This window comes from Nylanderia fulva, unplaced genomic scaffold, assembly GCF_048542155.1.
Source record: "Nylanderia fulva isolate GAGA-0341 unplaced genomic scaffold, ASM4854215v1 Scaffold20, whole genome shotgun sequence".
Taxonomy (NCBI): domain Eukaryota; kingdom Metazoa; phylum Arthropoda; class Insecta; order Hymenoptera; family Formicidae; genus Nylanderia; species Nylanderia fulva.
This window is the reverse complement of record NW_028190264.1, coordinates 3,560,806-3,585,341: the sequence shown is the minus strand read 5'-3', so window position 1 is coordinate 3,585,341 and position 24,536 is coordinate 3,560,806. Positions and strand designations below refer to the sequence as shown.

At 31.7% G+C, this 24,536-nt stretch overlaps 6 protein-coding genes across 8 annotated transcripts in view; 4 read left to right on the top strand and 2 right to left on the bottom strand.

Moving 5' to 3' along the window:
* Nucleotides 1–19: 19 nt before the first annotated feature.
* LOC114944058 (rab-like protein 6) lies at nucleotides 20–3,648 on the top strand. The gene is made up of 6 exons (XM_029319780.2): nucleotides 20–417; nucleotides 920–1,093; nucleotides 1,166–1,656; nucleotides 1,826–2,610; nucleotides 2,766–3,267; nucleotides 3,403–3,648. The coding sequence occupies exons 2-6, from the start codon at nucleotides 964–966 to the stop codon at nucleotides 3,601–3,603; spliced, it is 2,109 nt and encodes a 702-aa protein (XP_029175613.1). The 5' UTR covers nucleotides 20–417; nucleotides 920–963; the 3' UTR covers nucleotides 3,604–3,648.
* Nucleotides 3,649–4,580: 932 nt separating this feature from the next.
* Nucleotides 4,581–6,219, top strand: Prosbeta5 (Proteasome beta5 subunit). Its single transcript, XM_029319880.2, has 5 exons — nucleotides 4,581–4,753; nucleotides 5,159–5,315; nucleotides 5,419–5,631; nucleotides 5,711–5,944; nucleotides 6,027–6,219. The coding sequence occupies exons 1-5, from the start codon at nucleotides 4,610–4,612 to the stop codon at nucleotides 6,137–6,139; spliced, it is 861 nt and encodes a 286-aa protein (XP_029175713.1). The 5' UTR covers nucleotides 4,581–4,609; the 3' UTR covers nucleotides 6,140–6,219.
* A 572-nt stretch (nucleotides 6,220–6,791) lies between these two features.
* On the top strand, nucleotides 6,792–9,620 carry LOC114944088 (death-associated protein 1). The gene is made up of 3 exons (XM_029319831.2): nucleotides 6,792–7,020; nucleotides 7,176–7,275; nucleotides 8,635–9,620. Exons 1-3 carry the CDS (start codon nucleotides 6,969–6,971, stop codon nucleotides 8,792–8,794), a joined length of 312 nt encoding a protein of 103 aa, XP_029175664.1. The 5' UTR covers nucleotides 6,792–6,968; the 3' UTR covers nucleotides 8,795–9,620.
* Nucleotides 9,204–10,761, bottom strand: LOC114944089 (MICOS complex subunit MIC13 homolog QIL1). 2 transcript variants are annotated; one of them, XM_029319832.2, is made up of 3 exons: nucleotides 10,595–10,761; nucleotides 10,367–10,526; nucleotides 9,204–10,065 (listed from the first exon to the last, which is right to left on the bottom strand). In XM_029319832.2, the coding sequence occupies exons 1-3, from the start codon at nucleotides 10,648–10,650 to the stop codon at nucleotides 9,880–9,882; spliced, it is 402 nt and encodes a 133-aa protein (XP_029175665.2). In that variant the 5' UTR covers nucleotides 10,651–10,761; the 3' UTR covers nucleotides 9,204–9,879. The 2 variants fall into 2 exon arrangements, with proteins under 2 accessions (XP_029175665.2, XP_029175666.2); XM_029319833.2 differs by having other exon boundaries at nucleotides 10,637–10,760.
* A 108-nt stretch (nucleotides 10,762–10,869) lies between these two features.
* LOC114944090 (E3 ubiquitin-protein ligase RAD18) lies at nucleotides 10,870–14,496 on the top strand. Of its 2 annotated transcripts, none has more exons than XM_085482386.1 (7): nucleotides 10,870–11,132; nucleotides 11,249–11,327; nucleotides 11,401–11,935; nucleotides 12,077–12,329; nucleotides 12,408–12,468; nucleotides 12,561–13,271; nucleotides 13,353–13,430. In XM_085482386.1, the coding sequence occupies exons 1-7, from the start codon at nucleotides 11,103–11,105 to the stop codon at nucleotides 13,355–13,357; spliced, it is 1,674 nt and encodes a 557-aa protein (XP_085338512.1). In that variant the 5' UTR covers nucleotides 10,870–11,102; the 3' UTR covers nucleotides 13,358–13,430. The 2 variants fall into 2 exon arrangements, with proteins under 2 accessions (XP_085338512.1, XP_085338511.1); XM_085482385.1 differs by having other exon boundaries at nucleotides 10,872–11,132; nucleotides 13,393–14,496.
* Nucleotides 14,341–24,536, bottom strand: part of LOC114944075 (uncharacterized) — a 71,399-nt gene continuing 61,203 nt past the window's right edge. Inside the window, exons 5-12 of the mRNA XM_085482378.1 lie at nucleotides 24,252–24,445; nucleotides 21,998–22,171; nucleotides 20,523–20,848; nucleotides 20,174–20,337; nucleotides 19,163–19,762; nucleotides 18,403–18,578; nucleotides 17,987–18,136; nucleotides 14,341–17,318 (exon numbers count right to left, since the gene is read on the bottom strand). Coding sequence (XP_085338504.1) covers nucleotides 17,199–17,318; nucleotides 17,987–18,136; nucleotides 18,403–18,578; nucleotides 19,163–19,762; nucleotides 20,174–20,337; nucleotides 20,523–20,848; nucleotides 21,998–22,171; nucleotides 24,252–24,445 — 1,904 coding nt within the window. The 3' untranslated portion in view covers nucleotides 14,341–17,198. The remainder of the gene's footprint in view (nucleotides 17,319–17,986; nucleotides 18,137–18,402; nucleotides 18,579–19,162; nucleotides 19,763–20,173; nucleotides 20,338–20,522; nucleotides 20,849–21,997; nucleotides 22,172–24,251; nucleotides 24,446–24,536) is intronic.

Below are 24,536 nucleotides of genomic sequence, written 5' to 3'. Positions count from 1 at the left end.
ATATATATGTTTGTACATTTCTTTATATTTTTATATCAAGTCTATATTTTTTGTTATAAGACAAATTATGCGACAGACAAAATGATATCTAAGGCTAAAACAATCAATGAAAGAAATATAAATTTTTCTATGATTTTTATAGATAAATATTACACACTTTTTCCTTATGATTTTTATCTTTGATATCAAAGTGTAAAATAATGCAAACGTTTTAACAATTACAAAAAATTTACATCAATGATTGAATTGTTTTAAAAATGGCGCGTCTCGCGAATATTCAGAATTGCCAACATTGCGGTTTGCAGCATCGATGAAGAAAGAAACAGCTGCTGTTGCTTATGACAGCTGTCTGATTATCAGAGCCGCATATAACGAGATTTGCTTCATTCACGAAACTCGAAGTATACATAATATGTGGTAAATATAATTGCACGCGATTTTCGCAATACGAGTCCCACGTGCATTTGATGGATTTTCGAGAGGATCTTGCTCGTTTACGTACCGCGAGATTTGCTAGATAATTTTCCGATAACATGAAAAAAAAAACACTTTAGAATGTCAAATCTTGTTTACGAACTTCTATGAACGTTAACTGCTTTAATATTTCAGAATAATGTAATCTTTGAGAACATGATATATTTCTCTATAATTCATGTATGATATATAGAATTTATAAATAGAATGCAATAATTATAGAATTAATCAATTTATTACTTGCAATATGTGTATTTCAATTTGGCATAAATCGTGCAAATATTCTTAATATGTAGTTTTAATAATAAAACTTATGTAATTTTCTTCACAATTATTAAAATATATAATAGAGATTGATATTATTATTATGTCAATATCTGATAATAAATTTAGAATTATATTTATACTGCATAGTATATATATTGTTAATTTTTGTTTTCTCTAGGTATCAAAGTTAATTCTTTAAACAATTGCCTCTTTGAAGATTACATGATGTTTTCTGCTATTAAAAGATTAACCGGTAAATCAGATGGTGTTGGCAATGCATCTCCCAGGCCAGCCCATCAATCCATGCCGACAAATCTTCAGAGAAAGTTTGCCAAAGGTGTACAATATAACAGTAAGTATAATGTATGCTTTTGATGTAGATAATAAAAGAGGGAATTAATTGTAATGTAAACATTATTTTTAGTGAAAATAATCATAAAGGGAGACAGGAATGTAGGCAAGACATGTTTATTCCATAGACTGCAGGGGCAAAAGTTTATCGAAGAGTATATACCCACAGAAGAGATACAAGTGGCTAGTATACAATGGAATTACAAAGCCACCGACGATGTGGTAAAAGTAGAAGTTTGGGATGTCGTAGATCGCGGCAGACGTCGTCGGAAATTGGAAGGTCTAAAGATGGACAACACTCCGTCTAATGCAGAGAACGTTATCGAGGAACCAGCTCTAGACGCCGAGTTCCTCGACGTTTACAAAGGCACCAATGGTGTTATTATCGTAATGGACATCACAAAGAGTTGGACGTTTGATTACGTCCAACGAGAACTGCCGAAAATACCTAGCCATATTCCTGTCATTGTTCTCGGCAATCATTGTGATATGTCGCATCACAGAACGGTCACTGCGGATCATGTGACATACTTTATAGATTCTCTGCAAGAAAGAAGTGCACAAGTAATTAAACTAATTGTCTCTTGTATGAGTATCTTGTATGGATATCATATTATAAATGTATAAATGAATAAGCTTGAACTTGATATATCTTTGACAAAAATTTAATTTGAATCATCTATCAGAATTTTTTCATATTACTTTATTCTGAATTTAAATTAACTTTTTGTAGGTAAGATATGCGGAATCATCGATGCGAAACGGCTTTGGTTTAAAACTACTACACAAATTTTTCAACTTACCATTCCTGCAATTGCAACGCGAGACGCTGCTGAAGCAGCTTGAGACTAACGAGGAGGAAACGCGTCTGACTGTTCAAGAACTCGATCTCTTCCAAGACAGTGACGATGCCGATTATAACAAATTTCTAGATAATCTTGTGAATCGAAGGAGAGCTCTTGCCGATTCAGTATCTGCTAGTAATCTAGTGTCAAATGTTCCATCATCTATGAGTAATTATCATCTTGCACCCAATGCGAATGCTGCTGGAGAGGTCAAAAGGTCGATCTCAATGCCTGGTCCAATTGGCGGCGGAACCCCGATCCCAGTGAAAAATTTAGAGATGAAATCATCGAATAAAAAGGAGAACTCCGCGATAAGCACGTTGAATAGTTTATCAAATCCTATGAAAGCTTCGCAAACTATGGCATCACCCATTTCGCAAAATTCTACTGTTAAAGTAGAAGTAGCTAAACCGGCTGAATCCATTAATGACAACGGCGAGAGAAAAGATTCCCTCAATCGTCCACCATCACTTATGTCCAAGATCTTTGGTCATAAGAAGGAAGATGAGACGGATGGAAAACTGCCAAATGTTAAAAATCTTAGTTTAAATGCACCATTGACTAGTGTCGAAGATTTTGTACCGGATGATGGAATGCTGGACAAATCGTTTTTGGAAGATAGCAGCCAGGTCTCACCGCAAAAAGTGCAGCAAGAAGAAGTAGATTCTGAGAGGTAAGAAAAGATTACAAATTATTAAGACTGTAATTAGTATTTTCTCTATTTGCTCTTGCATTAATACTATTACTGAGAATTCTCTTATGTGTTTTAATGTATATCATTGCAATTATAATTAGTACTAATACTAATAATTTTTAATTTTATTACAGTGACACAGAGACTGCAAATCCTTTAGTAGCTGGTTATGAAGATGACTTGTCATCGATCGAAGAAGTAGCTTCTCCTATACAGCCAAAATTAGCAGAAAATCCACTGTGTAAACAAAAGCATAAATTAGAACCGCTATCAAGTGCAGAGATAAATACTGAGAAGCCAAATCAAGTTACAAAACGCGACTCCGTTTCTTCTATAGAACAAGAATTACGTATTTCGAATAATTTCGAATCGAATGAGCAGCCAGATATAAATTCGGACGCTATTGATAGCTGGTTGCGGCGAGATTCCAAGTGGCGACAGAGTCCTGAAGGAGGTGAAGACGTGAGCAGTACCAGTACAAGGAAGGATAGATTAGAATTAAGCGATAAGAGTCTGGACGTCAGCATGACAAGCTCCAATGTTCATCTGGAACTGCTTGATAACACTAGCATACGTCATATAAACTCTAATGGTAGTAGTCCAGTGATGAAGGAAAGAAAGAAACATAAAGAAAAGGTAATCATCTTGTACAACTTGTGACTTTATAAAAGATTTTTTGTTATATTTTTTCAAACTTTACTATTATTATTTTGATTCATACTTGCTTTTCTTATTATTTCTTTTTTCCTATTTATATTATATTGATTCCAGGGGGATGAAAAGGAAAAGAGGAAAAAGAAGAAAGCAAAGGACAAAGATAAGGATAAGGAAAAACCGGAAAAGACTGAAAAGAAAAAGAAACGTTCATCGCATCGATCGAGGGACGAAAACAGAGAGCGAGACGAGCTCGAGGAGTTTTTAAACGGCTCAGCCACAAGAATCGGCGTTGACGTCGCCTATGAGGCGATTTAGCATTCCAATAAAATTATCGGTAATGTGTTTTGAAAGTCCTGCGTATCTTCCAAAAAGAGAAAAAAAGAATTTCTGCATATAAAAGACTTTGATGTTAATGCATGTTATGCTATTGTGAACAGAGGAACAAGATTATTATTAGTGCAAAGAAGGTAATGTTTCGAATCGCACACAATTAATTCTGTAACCATATATTTATTTTCCACAAAAGTAATCGTACATACATTTTCAATCAGGCACAATTTGCTGAAGATTGTGATTTTATATGAAAGATACGTTTTTTTAACAAAGAATACACTTATTTATATTGCATTTCTTATCTTAGATTTTTAACGATTTTTAATGAATATTTAACAAATTGTAAATCACGAAGCGTTTGTTATATGAATGGATATAATATGTGAATATTTCTTTCATTCACACATAGTATAATGGAAGTGATACAACAATTATATCAATTAATATGACGTTGAAGTATACTTATATTATAAAATTATTTATTAAATTTTAATTTTCTATGTTTGTTTATTTGTATTAAGATTTATAATTATATTTGTCGTTAATATCACACACAATGAATTTTCTCTATCTTTAACCTAGCTAATTCTTGTTAAACATATAATTTGTTTAAAGAAGTTATTCTATAAGAAAGTGTTACCTTATTGTTACATTTTTTCATAACAATGTATAGAATATTGTGCAGTCATTACAGCTTCATGTTAATAAATGTATATAAACGAATCTCAAAGCTCTTTTATTATATGACTACAAATGTGTTATAATATATTTGTTTATTTATATATGTTATTTTATTATAATAAATAATTATTCTCTGTAGAATATATAAAAATAGAAAAAACAGAATTTTGTCTCTTTCTAATAAAATTAGCCAATCACGAGAGCTGATTGGCTGAGCTTCGCCATTAAACACTGAATATGAGAGCATGAGAGCCACTCTATTTATTCTTACTTCTATGGACGAGAATGATTGTATAGTTTAGGCAAAATGGCGCTCGCCGAGGTTTGTGGTATCAACTCTTTCGTTGATTTTGGCTATTCGCAAGAAAAGGATAAAATTGCAGGCGAGATCGAAGCATACACGAAAAATTTTAGCAACAATCTTCATCTGGCAGTGCCACCGTTTGTAAATGTAAGCGCATAATATGACAAACGTGTGACATAAATTTGCAGCATCATGCAAATCATTCATTTTGAAAGTATATAAATTACACGTTGTAATTTAACACAAGCAATTGTTTTATTACGTTGAAGCAAATATTAATAATGTTAATATCACCAATATATATATCTATGTATATGTATATTTTATATTTGAATATTTGTAACCATTTTTTTCTAAGTACACATCATCATTTTGCATTGTCAATTATGGTGTACTTCTTGTATTAATATGTTAGATAAAATTAATGTTATAAATTGAAAATAGCAAGATAATCTTCTTAAAAGTCTCTTTTATATATTTTATTTGTAATCTTATATTGAACAAAGTTAAAAATATATTTTATAATTCAAATATCTTTATATATATTTGTAGCCAGCTGAAACTCTCGGTCGTATAGCTGAAGGCACTGATGAAACTGGGAAGAACCTGAAGATCAAATTTGATCATGGAACCACAACTTTGGGCTTTCAGTACCAAGGTGGTATCGTTCTGGCAGTGGATTCACGTGCAACAGGAGGGCAGTTTATTGGTAAAATATATTTCATATTCATTCAATTAATGTATTATATGTTTACAATAAAACAATTTTATTTCTAGTTGTTGACAAAATTAATTCTCAACTTGTTTTTCAGGTTCATCCACCATGAAGAAGATAGTGGAAATCAATGACTATCTCCTTGGCACTTTAGCTGGTGGAGCTGCGGACTGTGTCTATTGGGATCGTGTTTTAGCAAGGCAGTGTCGCATGTATGAACTTAGAAACAGAGAACGCATATCTATCGCAGCAGCGAGTAAACTCTTGTCAAATATGATTTATAATTTCAAAGGAATGGGCTTGAGTATTGGTAAGATATTCTTGGCTCATATGCTACAAATCTAAGCACTGCAAGTTATGTAAAGATTTATAAATATAATTATTTATAGGTATGATGCTGGCTGGTTGGGACAAACGTGGTCCTGGACTTTATTATGTCGATTCTGAAGGCACTCGGACCCCGGGAAAAGTTTTCAGCGTAGGTTCTGGATCTGTGTTCGCATTCGGAGTATTAGATTCTGGTTACAAGTGGGATTTAACTGATGAGCAGGCCTATGAACTTGGAAGAAGATCGATTTATCATGCTACACACAGAGACGCCTATTCTGGCGGTATTATAAGAGGTCAGTTGTAAAATAAAGGAAAATGTATATTGTAGAATATAGCGCACTATTATGCCTAATAAATATATATTTTACTTTACAGTATATCACATGAAATCAACTGGTTGGGTGCACATCTCGGATGAAGATTGCAAGAATTTGCACTATGCATACCAAGCTGAGAAAACATTGGAGCAGCCAAGCACTTCTTCCTAGATTTAAAATATACATTGTACACAATATTAATCTTTAATGAAACAAAATAAAATGATTTCTATCATATAATTTATACTAAATCATATATTGATTTAACTTTCAGTATATTGTACGTTTCTATTAAATATAATTTATACTTAGCTTTATTCAACTTTTAATTGCATCTGAGAATTTTGTAGAACTTTATATTAAAAATTGGAGTATAGTTTTTTCAATGAATTTTAGTTTTACATTTTTTTGTATAGAGAGTTTTATCATATAATTTATATTATAAATCATCTATTGATAATAAATTATATATTAATTTAACCTTCAGTATCTGAGCATTTTTAATCGCATCTGAGTTTTATAGAACTTTATATTTTAAAAATAGAAGTATAGTTTTTTTCAATGAACTTTAGTTTTACATTTTTCTTTCATTTAGAGTTGCAAAATGACATTAAATGAATGTGTTATTTGCCTTTAATATAAAATAAATATACATGTAATTATAAATTTGTTCCAATTCTAATTTTAATGGATTTGTGTGATTACACTTCTGTCTAAAATATTTGTGCGTGTGCGTGTAAATTATGACGGGGACACATACACATGTCATGTGTGTGTCAAGATCGCGAAAGGAGTAAGTATAAACGATGTATAGTAGTAATCCCCTCTCCTTCAAAAGCACGACATATGCGAACGAAGTCGCAGCCGCTACGACTCAATCATATCATCGGATCGGTGAAAGAGCAGTGTGATTGCAACAACGAGCGGCAAAGCGGTTGCAACATATTGCAAGAGGAATCCTATCGAACGCGAACCTTTTGCTCGACCTAAAGACGACGGGATGTCGAGCGGAACGGACGAATGCAAACTGAAGGCTGGACATCCTCCGGCAGGTTAGCGAATTCCCTCATATTTCCACCGCTGTAAGACGCGGGACAGATTTTAATGCGCGTTTACGAATTCCCGTCCTGAGATATCCACCTGTCGCTTCGTTCAAGGCCGAGCAATTTTTAATGCGCATTTCACGCCACGTGTTTGCCTATTTCAGTGAAAGCGGGCGGCATGAGGATAACTCAGCACAAGACGCCGAAGGAGGAGCGCGAGACGAAGCCTAGCAAGGATGTGGAAGAGAGCAGACCGTCTAGCAGGTAAAACACATCGACGTCATTTACTGCGACGTATCGGGCCAACGTGTCAAAACACACGTTCTTTGGTAATCTTTGGATCTGATAATTAATCGTCGACAAAAACGAGGAAACAGCTGGCCACAGGTCGGTTTAAAGGGAAGCGAATGAGAAACGTGGGGAAGGGGAATTCTCAAATTGCAAAAGAATTTGGAATTTAGAAATTTATAATAGATTAAGAGATTAATAAATGTAATAATTAAGATACTCTAATAGAGTGACTGATAGAGGTAATTTTTTCAACAATCATTATTTGCCAATTTTTACCAGCTGTTATATGTTGATCATAAAAAATATTAATATTTAATTTTGTGTATACATATATGCTTTTCATATATATTAATAAGATTTTTTTTTCTAAGTAAAAGTATGAATAAAATGTTATCGTTAATCAATCAGAGCAATTACCTTGGATAATTTTTGCATATATTTGTATTTTATTAGAATCATGATTTCATTGCTGATATTTTTTATAATTATATTTATATAATTATATATTCCAATTATATATTAATGTCTATTTTTAATTATACATATACTCGCATAAAATTATTGTATCCTCTTTTCTGAGACTCCACAGTTACTCCAATCTTTGTTCGTATATTTGCACCGATTTCGTTATCTTAAATATATCTTTATTTTTATTTTCTGTATCCTCTGATACAAGATACAAAAATTGCAGGATATAAAAAATTTACGCGACTCGGCTGATTAAATTCATTTCTGTTCATTCTGACGATAAGCGAAAATATCGGTATTTTGCATTTATATAACACAACATTGCGCAATCGAAAAACATGAGTTACATCTGAAAAAAACATTTACATTGGAAGAGTGAATCTATATTTATAGCCAAATGGAATTCTAATAATTTAAAAATTGATTATGTGCGTTGCAGTACATATTTTAGAAACAAATTTCTAACTTTGTATTAATAAAAATTTTTTTTATTTTTAATCACAAAAAAATATGTAACAAAGAAAATTTATTTTTGAAGTAAAAGTTATTTTTGATTCAATGACATTATCAATTGCTTGCAACCGATAATGATAACATATCGTATGCTATAATATATAAAAATGCTCTCTTAAAAAAATGTTGGAGGTATTGATATCTTTACTTTACACTCTTCGATAAAGGCATTAAAAATTATCAATACTTTGTTGTATCGATATCGCTTGCAATAATCAAAAAACAAAACACTGTTCAACAGTAACTCTTCAACAAAAATATATTATTATTTTAAAATATTAAAAAACAGAATCACAGACGTATTTCAATGCTATCCCATCTTCTATGTGACAAATGTTTTGATATTTGCAGTCCGCCGAAGACGATAATGATTAGCGGTGCTCCAGCCAAAGGGAACGCCGATTTTCCGCCGGAAGCTGTGCAACACTTTCATGAGAAGCCTACACCGACGCATGATGCACGACCGGCGCACTGTTCGCGTCCCATTATCATTCAACAGCCCAGAAAGTGAACTGCTCTTTGCAAATCGTACATTGAACTGATGGACTTCGGTCCGCAGAGTCATTCGTTGAGTTTCGCGAGAGAAAAAATTATAATTATATAAATATATATATATGCGAGATATAAGTGTGTATGTGTGCATGTATGTACACACATACACACGTATAAACGTACTTAAAAAAGTCTTTAAAAAGGGTTAAAATCGAAGAGTTTAAGCCTCGCGCTGCTCGATATTTAATTCTTTAACCGATAAATGGCTACTATCTTTTTTTCTATGTATGTAGTTAGATTGTTGTGATCATGATTATCGGTTAAAGAATTAAGAGAGCTCAATTTCGTATACTTAGGTATTAACCACCTCACGAGAGATTATTATATTGTTAACAATGAAAAAAGAAAGTTTATTTTTTTGGACGCCATAAGATTCCTGTATCGGCATTTAACGAGCTTTTGCGAGTACGTTTTTAATATTTTCGTTATCATTTTTATTTTATTGTTCCTTTTTAAACATTAGATACGACATGTTTGCTATGATTAAGTATTGTTGTAATATAATTACGCAATATGATCACTATTTTTGGGACCAGTATATCCTACGATTCATGATCTAGAACTTTTTTATCTTTAATTTTGCGCAATTTTTTCTTTTTATTTTAATATCCACTTGACTATAGAATAAAAATTCAATATATTAGTATTATTTTGAGTTTTCAGAGAATTGAAATGCTTTGTTAACAAGTATCAAGAGTGTAATAAATGTCGAACGAGATTCGTAATTGGCAACAGTTTGTATAACATTTCAGAGAGAATAAACATTCGTATATGTACGAAACTTATGGGTTGTTTTGATTCTTTATATATATATGTATATAAAATTATTATCAATTATTGAAGATTTAATAATCATAAGTTATTGATTTAATTATTCTATAAATATTTATTTGGGATGTATAATAAATAAACAAAAGTTCAGTGATAGAGGCAACAATGTACAGATATATAAATTAACATAATAGAAGTAAAATAACAATTTCAAGATACTCACTGATACTATTACAATGTTTTTCTAAAATCCATGTAATAAGAATAAAATCATTATTGACTTTTCTCAGGTACACTTTGTTGTTTTACATAATCTTGCACAGTTGTTGAAATACTATGCACACCGTTGCTTATGTAAGTCGGAGTATTGGACAGGAATTTCATGCTTGCTATGACTCCCTTATTCCATGATGATTTGACAGAGTTGGAGAGATCATTGGTACTTGGCAATGGTGGTAGCTATATGACAATATAATTTTTTTCTTAGATGAAATATATAAAATATTGAAAAAAGAATAAATAATATAAAATGAGACATGTATATAAAACCAAAGGCTAATAATATCATTGTACACAAAATGTGAATTTCACATTTTGATAAACTCATGTTAGTCACATATGTATTTAACAATTATTGAATTTTACTATTAAATGTTAATATTTAATAGGGAATTAAATATATACAGCTTCAAATAGATATATTAAAAAATATTTAAAAAAAATCCATGATAATACTGTTGTTAAAAAATTAAAAACACACCTCGTTCACGACTTTCTTGGGAATGTTGTCCTTAATATAAGGCGCGACATTATTATAGATCCTTCCATACAACTGCACGCTATCTTCGGATTTGGACCACAGGCCCTGATGAACACTGTAATAAACAATACCTCCTACGAGGGTGGCCTTGACAGCGAACCTGCGGACACACATAACTTCTCGTCATGATTCGATTTCGATTTGCGGAACGAGGTAGTGTGCGAATACCGTGACAGCGTGTCCTCTCTACTCCTCAGCGAATGTACTAACCGCACGACACCCATTATTCGGCCAGAAATTACTTCGGCAAGTGAATTCGATTCAAAACGCTCCGGCTGTCAAGAGGAAGGCGAGATTTACGTAAAGTCTGTCAAGTAAACGCTTCGAAACTTTCGTCGCGTCAAGTAGAACGCGTCCTATTTACGCTCTCTGATTGGTCGAGCGTTGCTGTTCATTCATGCATGCCAGTCAATGAAAATGCAGCATGAATTGGAGCACAACTGTCACGAACAGACCGATATTTAGCGGTTTGGCGTCATCCTACCATTTCTTATTTCTATACGTTCCATTCTATTATGGTGGCATGTTATGAACAATTGATGCATTTTATTTGTTATTTTCTTCTAATCATTCATTTACAATCATATTATCGATAAACGTGATTTGAGTTATGAAAGTAATGGTGCTACCTCAAATTATTCATTAAATTATTCCAATCTCAAGCTTGTAATCTATAATGTTGCCATCAGAGTATATGGAGTTAAAGGTATTAGAAATATTTGTAATAATATTTATAATTGTGAATATTTATAATAATTGTGTATAAAATAATCTTATACTTAATAACAAAATTAATTGAACAATGTATTTGTTACATTGCAGCATATTGATAAGCTATTACAATGTGGAATATGTTATGAGTATATGGATACTAGTGTGATAACTTCATGTTCCCACAATTGTGAGTAATTGTGTAAAATTGTTGTGTTATTATTTCCTATATTGTATAGATATTATATTATTTATAATTTCAGATTGCTCTCTGTGCATTAGAAAATACTTACATTATAAAACACAATGTCCAATTTGTTTTGAAGAAACCTTTGAAAAAGATTTACGAACAAACAAGCTTTTGGATGAAATCATTATTCATTATTTGAATTTTAAAGAGAAACTTGAAAAGAAATTTTATCAGAAAGACGTATTGACTGTGGAAAATAAAAACTGTGAAATTTTATATTCTTCAAGTAATTTTGAGTGTAAGAAAGAACAAAATGTCCCTGATACAAATAAAATATTGGATAAAAGTTTTGATAGTCCAACATCCATGGCTAGTAATACTACACCTCGTGGACAAAAGGAATATCAGAATAATGTATCTACTCCTAGCACCAGTACAGAATTCAGGATACCTTCAATATTTACACCAAAGAGAAAAGGCATTCAAAATGAAGAAACTTATCAGCCAGTTACATGTCCAGTGTGCAAAGTAGATGTGCCTCAAAATAATATAAACAAACATTTAGATGATTGTTTAAAAAGGGAGAATATAAAGAATCAACCTAAAAAGTAAGTATTGTATAATATTATTTTGTAATATTATTTGGTATCATTATTTCTCAAATTTTTAAAGAAAATTAATATTTTAATGTCTTGAATATCTTAATATGTACTTCTTGTAATTTTTTTTTTTCAATACTTTATTTGCAGAAGTGAGCCAAAACGTAAACCACTTCCAAAATTAGTATTAAGTTTAATGAAAGATAATGTGATAAAAAAAAGATTAAAAGAATTAGGCTTATCATCTCAAGGAGATAGAAAAGCATTAGAAAGCAGATTACAAAGATACATAATTCTTTACAATGCAGAATGCGATAAAATAAATCCTAGACCTGTATCAGAATTAATTAAACAGTGTGAAGAAGAAGAAAATTTGGAGAAGAAAGTACAAAAACCATCAAATGTAATTATATCATAATATATATACTATATTACACATTTGCTTGAATTTTTTTATATATTAATATAATAAATTTTACAGAGATTGAATGTCAATAGAAATACAGAACATAATGTTATAGAACAACAGAGGAAAAAATATTGTAAGTATTCTTCAATTATTTTTACATATAAATGATTAGATTATAATTAGAATATAAATGCTCTAATATTTTTTTGATGTTTTTATTTTTAGTGACTGTAAATAAGAATAGTTTTGATCAACTAATTATGAATATGAAATCTCCTAATAAATTACGAAAATTATCCGTAAGACGTAATATACTAAGCAAAGAAAATACTGATGTTCCATATGAAGATTGTATTACAGAAAGCATTTCAACTATTAGAGATAACGAGAAAAGCAGTGTTCTAGCGTTGAATTCTTATATTGAAGATTCGCATTCAAATGCATCTTGTTCTAACATAAATCCTATAGATTTTTTAACAATGGAATTATCTACCTCATCTAATGATTCCAATGATCAATATGCTTCCAATTATGTCTCAAATTATTCATGTAAAACCAAATCGGTTTTATCTGATTCTATTGTAACAATAGAAAATGCAAAGAGTGAAGAACTATTATTTCCCGAAAAGACCATAATACATGAAGAAATAACTTTTAATAATCAGTCAAAAGAATGTAACGCTTCAGAAAATGGAATGGATGTAGATAGCAAAGAGTCTGTTCCTCAGTTTAGAACTGAATCAGAGAATGAAAGAACAACTAAATTGAAAAGAAGTCAATATAGTAGAATGAACTCACATGAGAAACGTGACGCATATGCCAAGTCTAAAGATTTATGGAAGATGTGGAAGAAGAAACGCAATGAAGAAATAAATTCAGTAGAAGATATTGAGTATGTTATAGGAGACAGTGACGATAGTGACATTCAGGATTATGGTAAATAACTTCTTTAATATTTTAAAAGTATCCAAATAAAAATTATTTTTTATTTTATTATAATAAATTTATTTTTGTTAGGGTGATTGAAACCTTCATGAAAGAGATTTGACTTTTACAGAAAGATCAAAGCACGAACAATTGCATAACGTGAAAGAGAGTGCATCAAATCAGAAAGAAAACTTGAAATCGTCGAATGAAAATATAAAATCTTGCACTCTTCAGAAGCAGGATCATGAAATGGCATTCACGTTAAGTGACAAAGAAAAAATTGCAGATAGATCAATGAATACAAGGAAATCACCTATGTTTGGCCTCAGCGAAGCTAGAGGATTTAACAATGAAAATTGCGAAGATAAAATGCAGGATGAAGAAAAATTGCAAAATGAAAAGGAACCACAACATGTAACTCGCAGTTATATGCGACGACATTTGAAAAGTAAAATTATTAGTGATAAAAAAATTAACAACAGAAGTTGAATCAGAGAATTTAATAATTGAATCGTAGAAATAAATTACTATATATATACGTATCAATCATTGAAGACGAAAACTATAAAAATAAGTAGTTGATCACAATTATAGAAATTTTAGTTGGATATTGTTATATTTTCATTGATATATCGATGGTTTTGATATGAAAAGCATATTTAAAAAAGAAAAAATATAAAATTATACTATACATATATTAATATACTGAATATACTTCTATTATTCTATTATTGTATTCATATAATAGATCTATTTTATTATTCTATTCTATTCTATTCTATTATTATATTCATATACTTCTATTGTATTCATATAGATATTTTTAATTGTAGCATATTTGTTATTTTACATAGTAATATATATATTCTTATTCATGTTGTTTCAAATAGATCTCAGAATTATTTAATATCGATCAAGATATGCATTTTCATTTATACCATAATATATTTTGAATAATTTGAATTATACTAACAATAAGTATTGGACTTTTCTGTTACATAATGATTGACTGAAGAAAATAATAAAATGTCTTATCATATCATTTCGATGTTTGATAAGAGGTACACAAGTTAACAAATTCTTTATCAAAGACATTAAATTTTATTTAATATATTATTTTACATTATTTTGAACAGGAAAAAAGGAGACTAACAGTGTTGGAACGATCGGCGCAAATCTCAATAAATTTGTATTTATTCCTAGACACTAACAATAATTTAATAAGCTTAACATATCTTCAAATATAGTTGTCAGTTTACCGATCCCTTACACAGTAAATTATTTAATTTTGATATTATATAACTTTGATATTCATACACTTTGGTATTGATTTATACAATTATACAGTTAACTTTATTTACATACGTGTAATTCACGATAAATTCTGATACTCATCTAAGTTCGTAGATTTACAAGTGCTAACGTTCTAAACGGAACGGCTATCACACTCATTATACATCGTTCTCGCTTAATTCTTACTTAACGTTATTGCACTGTTACAGTCTATTAAACTTTGTATCGTTAACGATACACTTTTTCCTATTTTACGTACGAGGCGCATCGTTACTACAGGAACGAAAACTTTTCTATGATTTAGAAAGCATTTCTAATATAGTAAACAGTTTTCTGCACTTTAACAAACTTTTGTCTAATTCTCATATTTGATGTTTTAAAGAGCATTAACTATTTAGCAGAACACGGTTAATCATTTTTTGTTGCGATCATCTCTCTTTCACTTTATTATTTATTTATTTTTTATATAATTAGAAGAAATATTTATTCGCGCGTAAAATATCTTTTACTTAAATATATATTCGAGTATAATAATCTACTTTGCTGTGGTATGGCATCACGCGAGGTAGTTACTCGAACATTAATACATTTTTTTCAAGTATGCTACAAGTGACTCTGACTTTTATCCCGTATGTAATTGTTTATCGATTCCTCTTGAAGACAGCAGGAAGATCGAAATATTAGATACATGAGATACTATTGTTTTTTCTTATAAATAATAGAGTTCAATTTATTTATCGTTAGATTCATCAATGACTCATTCATAATTCTTATAAATAGATTGTCTTTTGATTTGCTAAGAGATCAGAAATAGTAGCTTTGAAGAGACGGCGAAAAGATTATCTTTGCCGTAAAAGGCCAATTGTCTTCTATTATTTAATTAGTTAAAGAGAAATTCCTAAAAAATAGATTATTTTTCTCATGTGAGTAAAGAAACTATCGAGTTTTTTTTATCACATGTTTTAAGTACGTATATTAATGCAGATTCTCTTTTAATTACGAATGGACGAAGTTAAAGCCAAAATGTAAATTAATTATCGCACGATAAATTTATTTCGTATGAAATAAATTTCACACATAAAATTAATTAATTTACATTTCGTTCATATAAATTCGCGATAAAATATTAATGTCAAGCTCTTTTAATAAAATTATACTTTGTGAGATAAAAATATGTATACGATAGATGTTTTGCACAGGAGTGCAACTTTATTTTTGAATGAGATTCGAGAAAACTATCGTATTTTTTGAAAAATTTATGCATATATATATAATTTATATATATATATATATATATATGCTTTTATTTTTATTTTAGTTGTAAATTTAATTGTTTGTAAGATATTAAGGAAAAATAAAATTATATTTTATAGGCGCTAAATTTTCCTTTAAAAATAATTTTGCTATTTAAATTTATTTTTCATAGCTATTCTTTTTATTGGATAAATTTGATAGGATACGTTATTTACAAAGATATGTAGAATATATTATAAGCTCATAAACGCGAAAATTTTTTTCACGCGCAATAATACTTAAAAGAATAGCTTTATAATTTTATATACACATATATCGCAATTTTATAAAAACTCGAGATTATTTTCTCAAAAGATAATTGCCTTTCGACTAACAAATAAATAAACCAATGTCTTATTTGCGATATATTGTTTCTTTTCGATCGTATTTTGATTAATTCTTTGATTCTCGAATTCATTGAAACAATTATTATTATATTAATCATAAAAGAATACTACTTTTCCAAATTATCACCATAAATTATCAAGAATATTATTAATAAGTGCCAATAATTAACCAAAAAGATTTAAGTTTTGCGGGGTGAGAGCACTTCGATTAATCTACTATTAATGTGTAATTATCATGGTCGATATGTCGAACGTCCTTTTGATGACAGTCGATGAATCATGTTAGAATATTGCAGTTTCAACGAATTTCAGTTATAAATAATATTGATTTGTGAATTACATCGAGTTAGATTAATTCGCGTGCAACGGAGCGACTGAAAAGTCGAGTACGACATTCTTGAATGACATATAATTTCAGATCTCCAGCGTTTAGTTTCCTCCGGAAGATTCTTGCAAGATTGAGTGACTTCTTATCTTCGGGACCTCCGCAAGAAAATTATCAGGATGGCATCTGCGAATGTTATTCTCTCAGCTTTCTCGGCAGTCTTTTATAATCGATCAGAACACCGAAGACGATCTCTTTTTGTTGTCGACAGCGACTGGTATTTTTTTTTCAAGTGCAGTAAGAATTTTGCTGCTCCAAGAGATGCTTCTTCATGAATGATTTTTGTCACAAATAATGATACGGTTTGTGACCCATTCTTCTGGCATTAAAAATTGATCTAGCATTAATTTTATAATAGCTCTTTTATTGTACTAGCAACATTTATAATCTCATCTATTATTATTTTTTTAATAATTACTGCTTTTCTTCTTATTTCTATCTTCTCTCATTATCTAAATTTTTATTGTAAAAGATCAGCGTCTTTTTTGGGGGAAAAATCTGTTTTATGTCAGACTCATGTCTAAATCTTTAAATCTGCGATTGCTCGCCCGTAAAGAATATATCGATCAAATCGTATCTTTTATGATTGTTCTATTTCGATATCACACGGAACTACTGTCACGTTATATTGTCCTGTTTCGATCTCCTCATCACCGTGATACCTATCGAACCACGTATCTTACGTAACAGATCTATTATATCAGCCGTTGACATGTGTTCCACACTCTCCTCGTTAACCTGGCAAAAGAAGAAAAGTTTCTTTAGAAGCAGATATGTACAAATTCGAATTTTGTATCAATATCTTTTTAATTTTTGTAATTCTCTTTAAATATTATTTATAAAAAGTCAGTATCAATCATTTATTATAAATAATTAATTAAAATACAACGTTTCGGCTGTCATTGCAGCCCTTTTGAGGTAGTGACTAAGATTCTTGCTAACTGTTAACATCTATTTATTTCTTGCTTACTTCTGTCAATTCTACATTGTTCATTAAAACAATGATGAATATTGTCGGTGGTATGCAGTGAATTGGATTTATTGTATTAATTTATTATGCATTTACGTTTGATTTACTTGAAAAGGGCTGCAGTGACAGCCGAAACGTTGTATTTTAATGAATTATTTATAATAAATGATTGCCAGTTTTGGTCGACTTTTACTATTGAGGAAAGATTTTTATTAATTATTACTGGCGAACCTTAAAGATTATTATCAGTATATATTGTTTTAAATTTTAAATAATTAAATAATTAAAATAAAATGTCAAAGAATTAAAACAAAAATATAATTAATATTATTAATAATAAGATGTTAATATTATTATATTGTTTATTTCAAGCTATAATAGCGTGTTTGCTCTAAAATATGTCCTATAAAAGAAAATAAGAGCTTGCGATGCTTACCATTAGTAAGACATCACCCTGTTTCAGTCTGCCATCCTTGGCCGCGACGCTATCGGGATGCACAACCGATATCACTGTACAATTTCCTTCCGGCTGCAGGCTAAAGCCCAGCCGGCTGTTCCACCCACGCGTCAATTCCACCATGAACACCTGTAACAGCAAGTGCGGGTTGCGCAACATTGCGATGTTGCATTCTCGTTGTATTGCCTCTGATTATCGTTCAATTTCACGTATTTCAAGATTAAAATTGAATAACAATGCATATGTCAAATGACAAAGCAAAAATAAAATGATTTTAATAAAGTGAATCGCTTATCACGCAGCTCTTATCGCGAAATTAAACTTTGTTTAATTACTCCACGGTTGAAATAAAATTTAATTATAGAAAAAAAAACGCAATTTTTCACGATACCAACCTCGCTGCCTTGTTCAAGGTCTTCAGCAAGGGCGACTGCATCCGTAGTATCTTCTCCAATTTCTTCTGGATCGTGTTCAGCACCTCGATCTACTTCATCGTTCGGAGCGAACATCACGCCCTTCCACTTCAGTAATCCTTTACTACCACCTGGATCGTCCGTTCCCAGGATCTTCCCTGCACGAGATAAAAAGTCGAGATCATCGGATCGGAAAGAACGTTGATTGTGTGAAATAATCGTCGCGAAAAGTTGCGAAGTTTTGCAGTAATGTGACTGTTATCTTATCTCTATCTCCCTCTACTGCATCGATTACTTTCAATGATATAGAGACATAAAGTAGACCGCGCATATATCATACTTCCAGAATTAATTTTCACAGCTTCTATCAATTTAAAACTTATTTCGTATTAATCATCTTAAATGTATACTTATAAAAAGTCGAGTCTTTATATTAAAATATTACAAAAGTTTTCAATAGCTTTAATTTTTTTATAAACTCATTATTTTCGTGTTTTACGACAACAATATGGATTTAAAACAGTTTCTGAAATTTCTTTCAATATTTCATTTGCGCTTATATTTAATTTATAATATATACATTTATTAACACATAAGAAGAAACAAAAAAGAAAACGAGCCTCAATTATATATTACGTGCAAATTTGATAAAAATTTGATAAAAAATTGAAGCATTAAACAAGCTCATTAATTCTATTTTTGGAATAATTATAACGAACAATAAGAAAATGCAATCTCAAACCTGGTATGTCCTGATCGCTGGAGTGTGTAGTTTTGGTCTTGGGTCCAGCCGGGTCGTTGACAGCGCTGCTGCAGGCCGGATTGGCACTTTGATAGGCTGGATTCTTGTAGCTAAAGGCAGCTGTGCTGGTACTGCTGGTGGATGAAAGCAACGGCGGCATCGAGGCCGGTTCGGACGGCAGATCATTGTCGTGCTCGTCGCTCGACATCACCGTCCTGTCGTTGTCGTAGCTCGGTTCGGCCAATCGACCTCGCTCTGCTTCCGCCAGGATCACGTCACTATCACCGGGATACTCGCCATCCGAGTCAACGCTGCAGAACTGAAAGTGCGGCTTACCTTGCGGCGCCGACAAGTCGAGGAAGCTCGGCCTGGCTGCTGCGGCATTATTGTTAGAGATCGGTTTCAACGACTCATCGTAGTCGTCATCGTCGTAGATGTCGTAGAGCGGCGGCGGATCGATTATGTCGGTCGCAGGTGTGTTTGCTTGGGAATTGGTGATCTGTGTCTTGACTGAACACTGGTCCGAGTCCGATGCGGTCTCCGCTTGGCTGGCTGTTGACGACGTCGTTTGCACGTCATGCAACTTACTCTCGGGAGTTTCTGTGTGGCATGCAGAGTACTTGTCATAAGGAAACTTATTGTAAAGTCCTATCATCTAGGATTGCCTTGATCCTGCGCGGTTCAAGATAATTCCGAGAGACAGTTGATGCTGAATGCCCCATTGTTATTTTAACATTTCTGAAGTTTCTAAAGCAATATAGCTATTCTCTACCAATCCTCCCTGATTTGTACAGTTTCAAGAAATTTGCTTGATAAATGACAATCATACCTTCGAATGTACTTATTGCAGAAACTGATTCATGTGTGAAGCTGATGAAATTATGAAGATGATTATATTTACCTTTATCCATATCTTAGATGCTTTTTCTTTTGATAAATAATCTACATATATTTTTAGAACTATTCTACTTATACTTCCTCATACTGTTAATTAATTATTTGATTAATTACCTTGATTGATTTCGGCAGTGGAAGTACGCGTAGCAAGTCGACGCCTTCGTGGCGAATTGCATGAAGCACCGGGCGACTGTTGTTTGCAACTATTAGAACCGCTCGATGTACCTGGTGACAGCTTTCGAACTGCTAAGTCACACAGCATGTCCACGGCTTCTTGTCTGTCAGAAAAATAACAAAAAATATGTGGCATAAGTTATTGTATAAAACACTGAACACTCGTACTTCAGTCTGATATGACGATCAAAAATAATATAACATTAAATATTAATACAAACGTCTCTATAATTTTTTATTTAAAAATGTTAAATATCATGTTTAAACTTTTCAGATTAGATTTAGATACCTCAAACTCGTTCGTGGCGGACGGAGGGGATGATCGGGTTCAGTGGGTGAAAGCGCCGAGACCGGGGTCTGCGCCGAATCGCGGTACAGCCGCAGTTTTACAGTCGGTCCGCATTGTCGTAGTAACTGAACCGCTTCCTCGTGGCTCATCGGAGACAGGGGAGCATCGTCCACGGCGACGATTTTGTCGCCCGGTCGGATTCTGCCATCACTCAGTGCCGGTTCTCGCACCAGCGCTCGCACGTAGTGACCCAAGGCACTGCTGTCCGCCTTCCTCAGGGTGAAGCCAAGACTGCCGTTGACTTTCATCATTTCGATGTCGAATTCCTGTAAACAATTGTTGTCCATCAGCCTTCCTTGCTTAAATTGTCACAGAAATACTCCAATCTTGACATTAATTTCAAGTACATTAATTTAAAAATTTATTGATTCTATGTTGATTAATTTTCTATTAATTAAGAATAAGTTTATGCTGATTTGCAGGAAATAATTAGAAAATATTTTAAAGAGTTCTTTTAATAGATTCAAGATTAAAAGATATATTTCTATTAAATTGTATCGAAAATATTCATTTATTCGAGATGCATATATGTATGCATTTCACGTGCGGAAATTCTGGTTTAACATTTTACATTTCTCGCTGGGGAGCCATGGTACGCAACAAGCGATCGTATATATGCATTGACTATTGTTTATGAATATTACCTCCCGTGGATCGTTCTCTATCAAGGTTCTCTTGGGAATGGGATATTCAAATCGATATATAATGTGCATATTCCGAGCTCATCGTCTTATTTAATCATGAGTTAACACACCCAGCTTGAATATTGCGTTCCGCAAATAAACTGAGTTTGAACAATTTCTACAAATAAGATTTTACTTCTATTAGTTCTATGTGGATTTAATGACGTCGATGAATAAACTATTTTATTGTTATTTAAAATAATCTTTTAACTAAATCAATCGGCGTTCTTTCTTTATTTATTTTTTTCATAAATGCGACTAATAACTATTGCGAATAATTATTTATTCGTATATTGCTGCAGATTAAAAGCTTTGATTATTTTCAGTATTACAAATATTGTTTCTATGCAATATTTACTGATAATATCAATATTTATTGATAATACCCAATAACTTAACTTCATTATAATCAATATTTACTCTCCAGCTCTCTATTACATCATACATGTATTATATATTATTAATATGTAATATGCTAATAAAATGTAATATTATGCATTTAAAAAATTTATATATATTACTCTATTATGTACATATATGTAAAATAATTATAAAATCGTTATCTTTAAAACTAATCCTTGTTTCTCTGTTTATATACGATTATCTAATCTGGATTAAATGCCTTTATGCAAACTTCATTAAATTAGCTGACGGATTATTCGTTATTAATTCAGCCAAGCAACGAAGTGTGTATACATTCATGAAACGTTATTTGAAAGAAGCATTACTTACACAGGGCTCGATTTGCAAAGGTGGCAGCGGGTTGAGTATACGTAATGACGACGGCTCTCGCCTGGCTGGTGGTGGCGGAGGTGCACCGGGTGGAGTGACATTACTATCTCCTGGAAGCCGACACACCACCAATTCGACCGTGCTAGGGGTCGTACGCAGAACTTCGAGAGCCTCCTGCAACAAGTAGCATCAAAGTAAGATTATGCAGGCTTTCCATTCCTCCGGTATACACATGTATATAGATAACGCCTCTCAAGTCGCCGCTGCAATCATTTTCTTTAAAGATCTTATGGTTCCCGGTAGTTTGGAAAAGCTGAGAGAGCAACATACCGGACTATTTCTATATCTACCGGATATTTAGTAATATAAGGTAAAATTGTTATTGAAAAATATTGAAAAATATGACAGATATTGCTGCTGACGTCAGATGTTGTTGCGTTTTACGGTACTCAATATGTAATCTATAATATATAATCTATGGTTTATTTGAAATAAAAAAATTTTTTGATCGATTTTTAAAATATACTGATAAATCTAGACTTTGTCGTAAAATATTTTCTTAAATGATTTATTAATTTAACTTATTTTTTAACAGATAAAAAATAATAAATGAAAAATTTTTTATATTCAAATAAGTATCATTTTACAATTATTGCGAATTTTAAAAATTCGCTTTGACAAAGACTAGATTTATTTGAATATTTTAAGAATTAATTGAGTTTTTTGTTTCAAATGAACCATATAAATTGTATATTGGGTACCGTAAAATGCAACAGCATCAAAAGCAATATCTGCATCAATATTTGCCACATTTTTAAATATTTTTCAATAAAAAATATATTTTATATTACTAAATATACATATAATAGATTGGTAAAAACTTCATTTTGATAATCCTCATATTTTCTGAGAAAAAATTCATTTTCAAAGTTTAAACAAAAAGGAGAAAACTGGCGGATTTCTTCGTTATTTTCACGTATTTGTAAAAAGTTCACGAGTTAAAAAAATTCAGTCTCTATATCATATGGAACAAAGATTCAACTTTAAGAATCTATTCTTAAAATTGCTGTACGATGATTTTTAACGAAGTTATGAACGATCAAAGTGAAAATGACATTTTCTCTTCAATTTGCGATAACTTGATAAGGAAAGATCAAAATTTAAATTTTAAAAAATGATTTTGCAGGGAAAACTTCAGACTTTAACGTAAAAATATCAAACTTTTTTTTAAAATCTTGTGCATGCGACACGTCTACAAAGAAGAAGAAAATTTTCCATTTAATTATGTTTGTCATTTTCTGTTTGTAAAAAATATGAGACTGGAAGAAAATGAAAAAAGCTATGAACTTTCGAAAGTAGAGATTTCAAGTTTTAAAATCCTTTTTTAAAATTTAAATTCTCATTTTTCGAAACAACGTTACAACTATTTAAAATTTGCCTATCTTTTGGACAATTTTTTAATCCCTTAATTATTTTGAGGAGTGTAATTTAAATATATACCCTTTTTCTTGGTTTCCACCAAATTACGTTTAATGAGCAGCAAATGTACGACTTCATTTAGAAGCCGCAGCAACGATCGCAATTAAATGCAATCGCGATAAAACTGTTGTTCCCAGTTGGTCCCGTAGTAAAGCGAAGCAATGGAATTAAAATGAAGTCAAGGTTTTAGCATCTTTGCAGTGCAGTCAGCAAATTTCTCGCGAAGAATAAGAGCGGCGGAAGGCGTATACGCAGTTGCGTGCTGGGAGTAGGAGGCAGTAATGCTTTTGCCCTCGTGGGACAACCTGCCAAGTACAAGTGAGATAACGTCTATCCTCTCGTCGGGGCCCACGGGCATAGCTGCATTATGTTAATCCAATGCAAATCTTCGAGAGAGAGAGAGAGAGAGAGTCACGAGAGGATGGCTGAGGCCTCCAGTCGAGGAGTAGCAGTCTTACTAGTACTATGCGGATATACATGTCTGTGCTCTATTATACTTAGCTGATACGGATAAAGTTTTGCTTCAACATTACTTCTACTTTTAAAATAAACTCGATATAGATTAGACATGTCAATAAAACAAGTTAATAATTTTTTTTTACAAACATTAATTTAATTAGAGTTTATATATTAATAAAAAATTTTAAAAATTATTTTAATTATGTAACTCGCAAGCTGCAAGCTCTCATCAACTTCAATTCATTCATAATTAAATTAAATTCGCTACGGCAAATTTTATTTTGGATTCTTTTCGTTTGTTCAATTAATTACTTACGTAATTGGTGAGGCCAGTTAGCGGAATCCCGTTAGCAGCCAGTAATATGTCGCCAGTTTGAAGCTTGTTGGACAGGGCGGCGGGTTGTTGGGCAAAGAGTCTTTTCACTCTGACAGGACCTGCGGTGCCACCACCGGAAACACTCAGACCGAGACCGCGACTGCTCTTCTGCAGCGTAACTCGGAATGTGCTCTCTGAAAGTTATTAAAACATTTTTACTGTGTCTGTGAATATGTTACTTTCGAATAGCGTCACGTTCCGCTAAGAACATTTCATTCATCTATT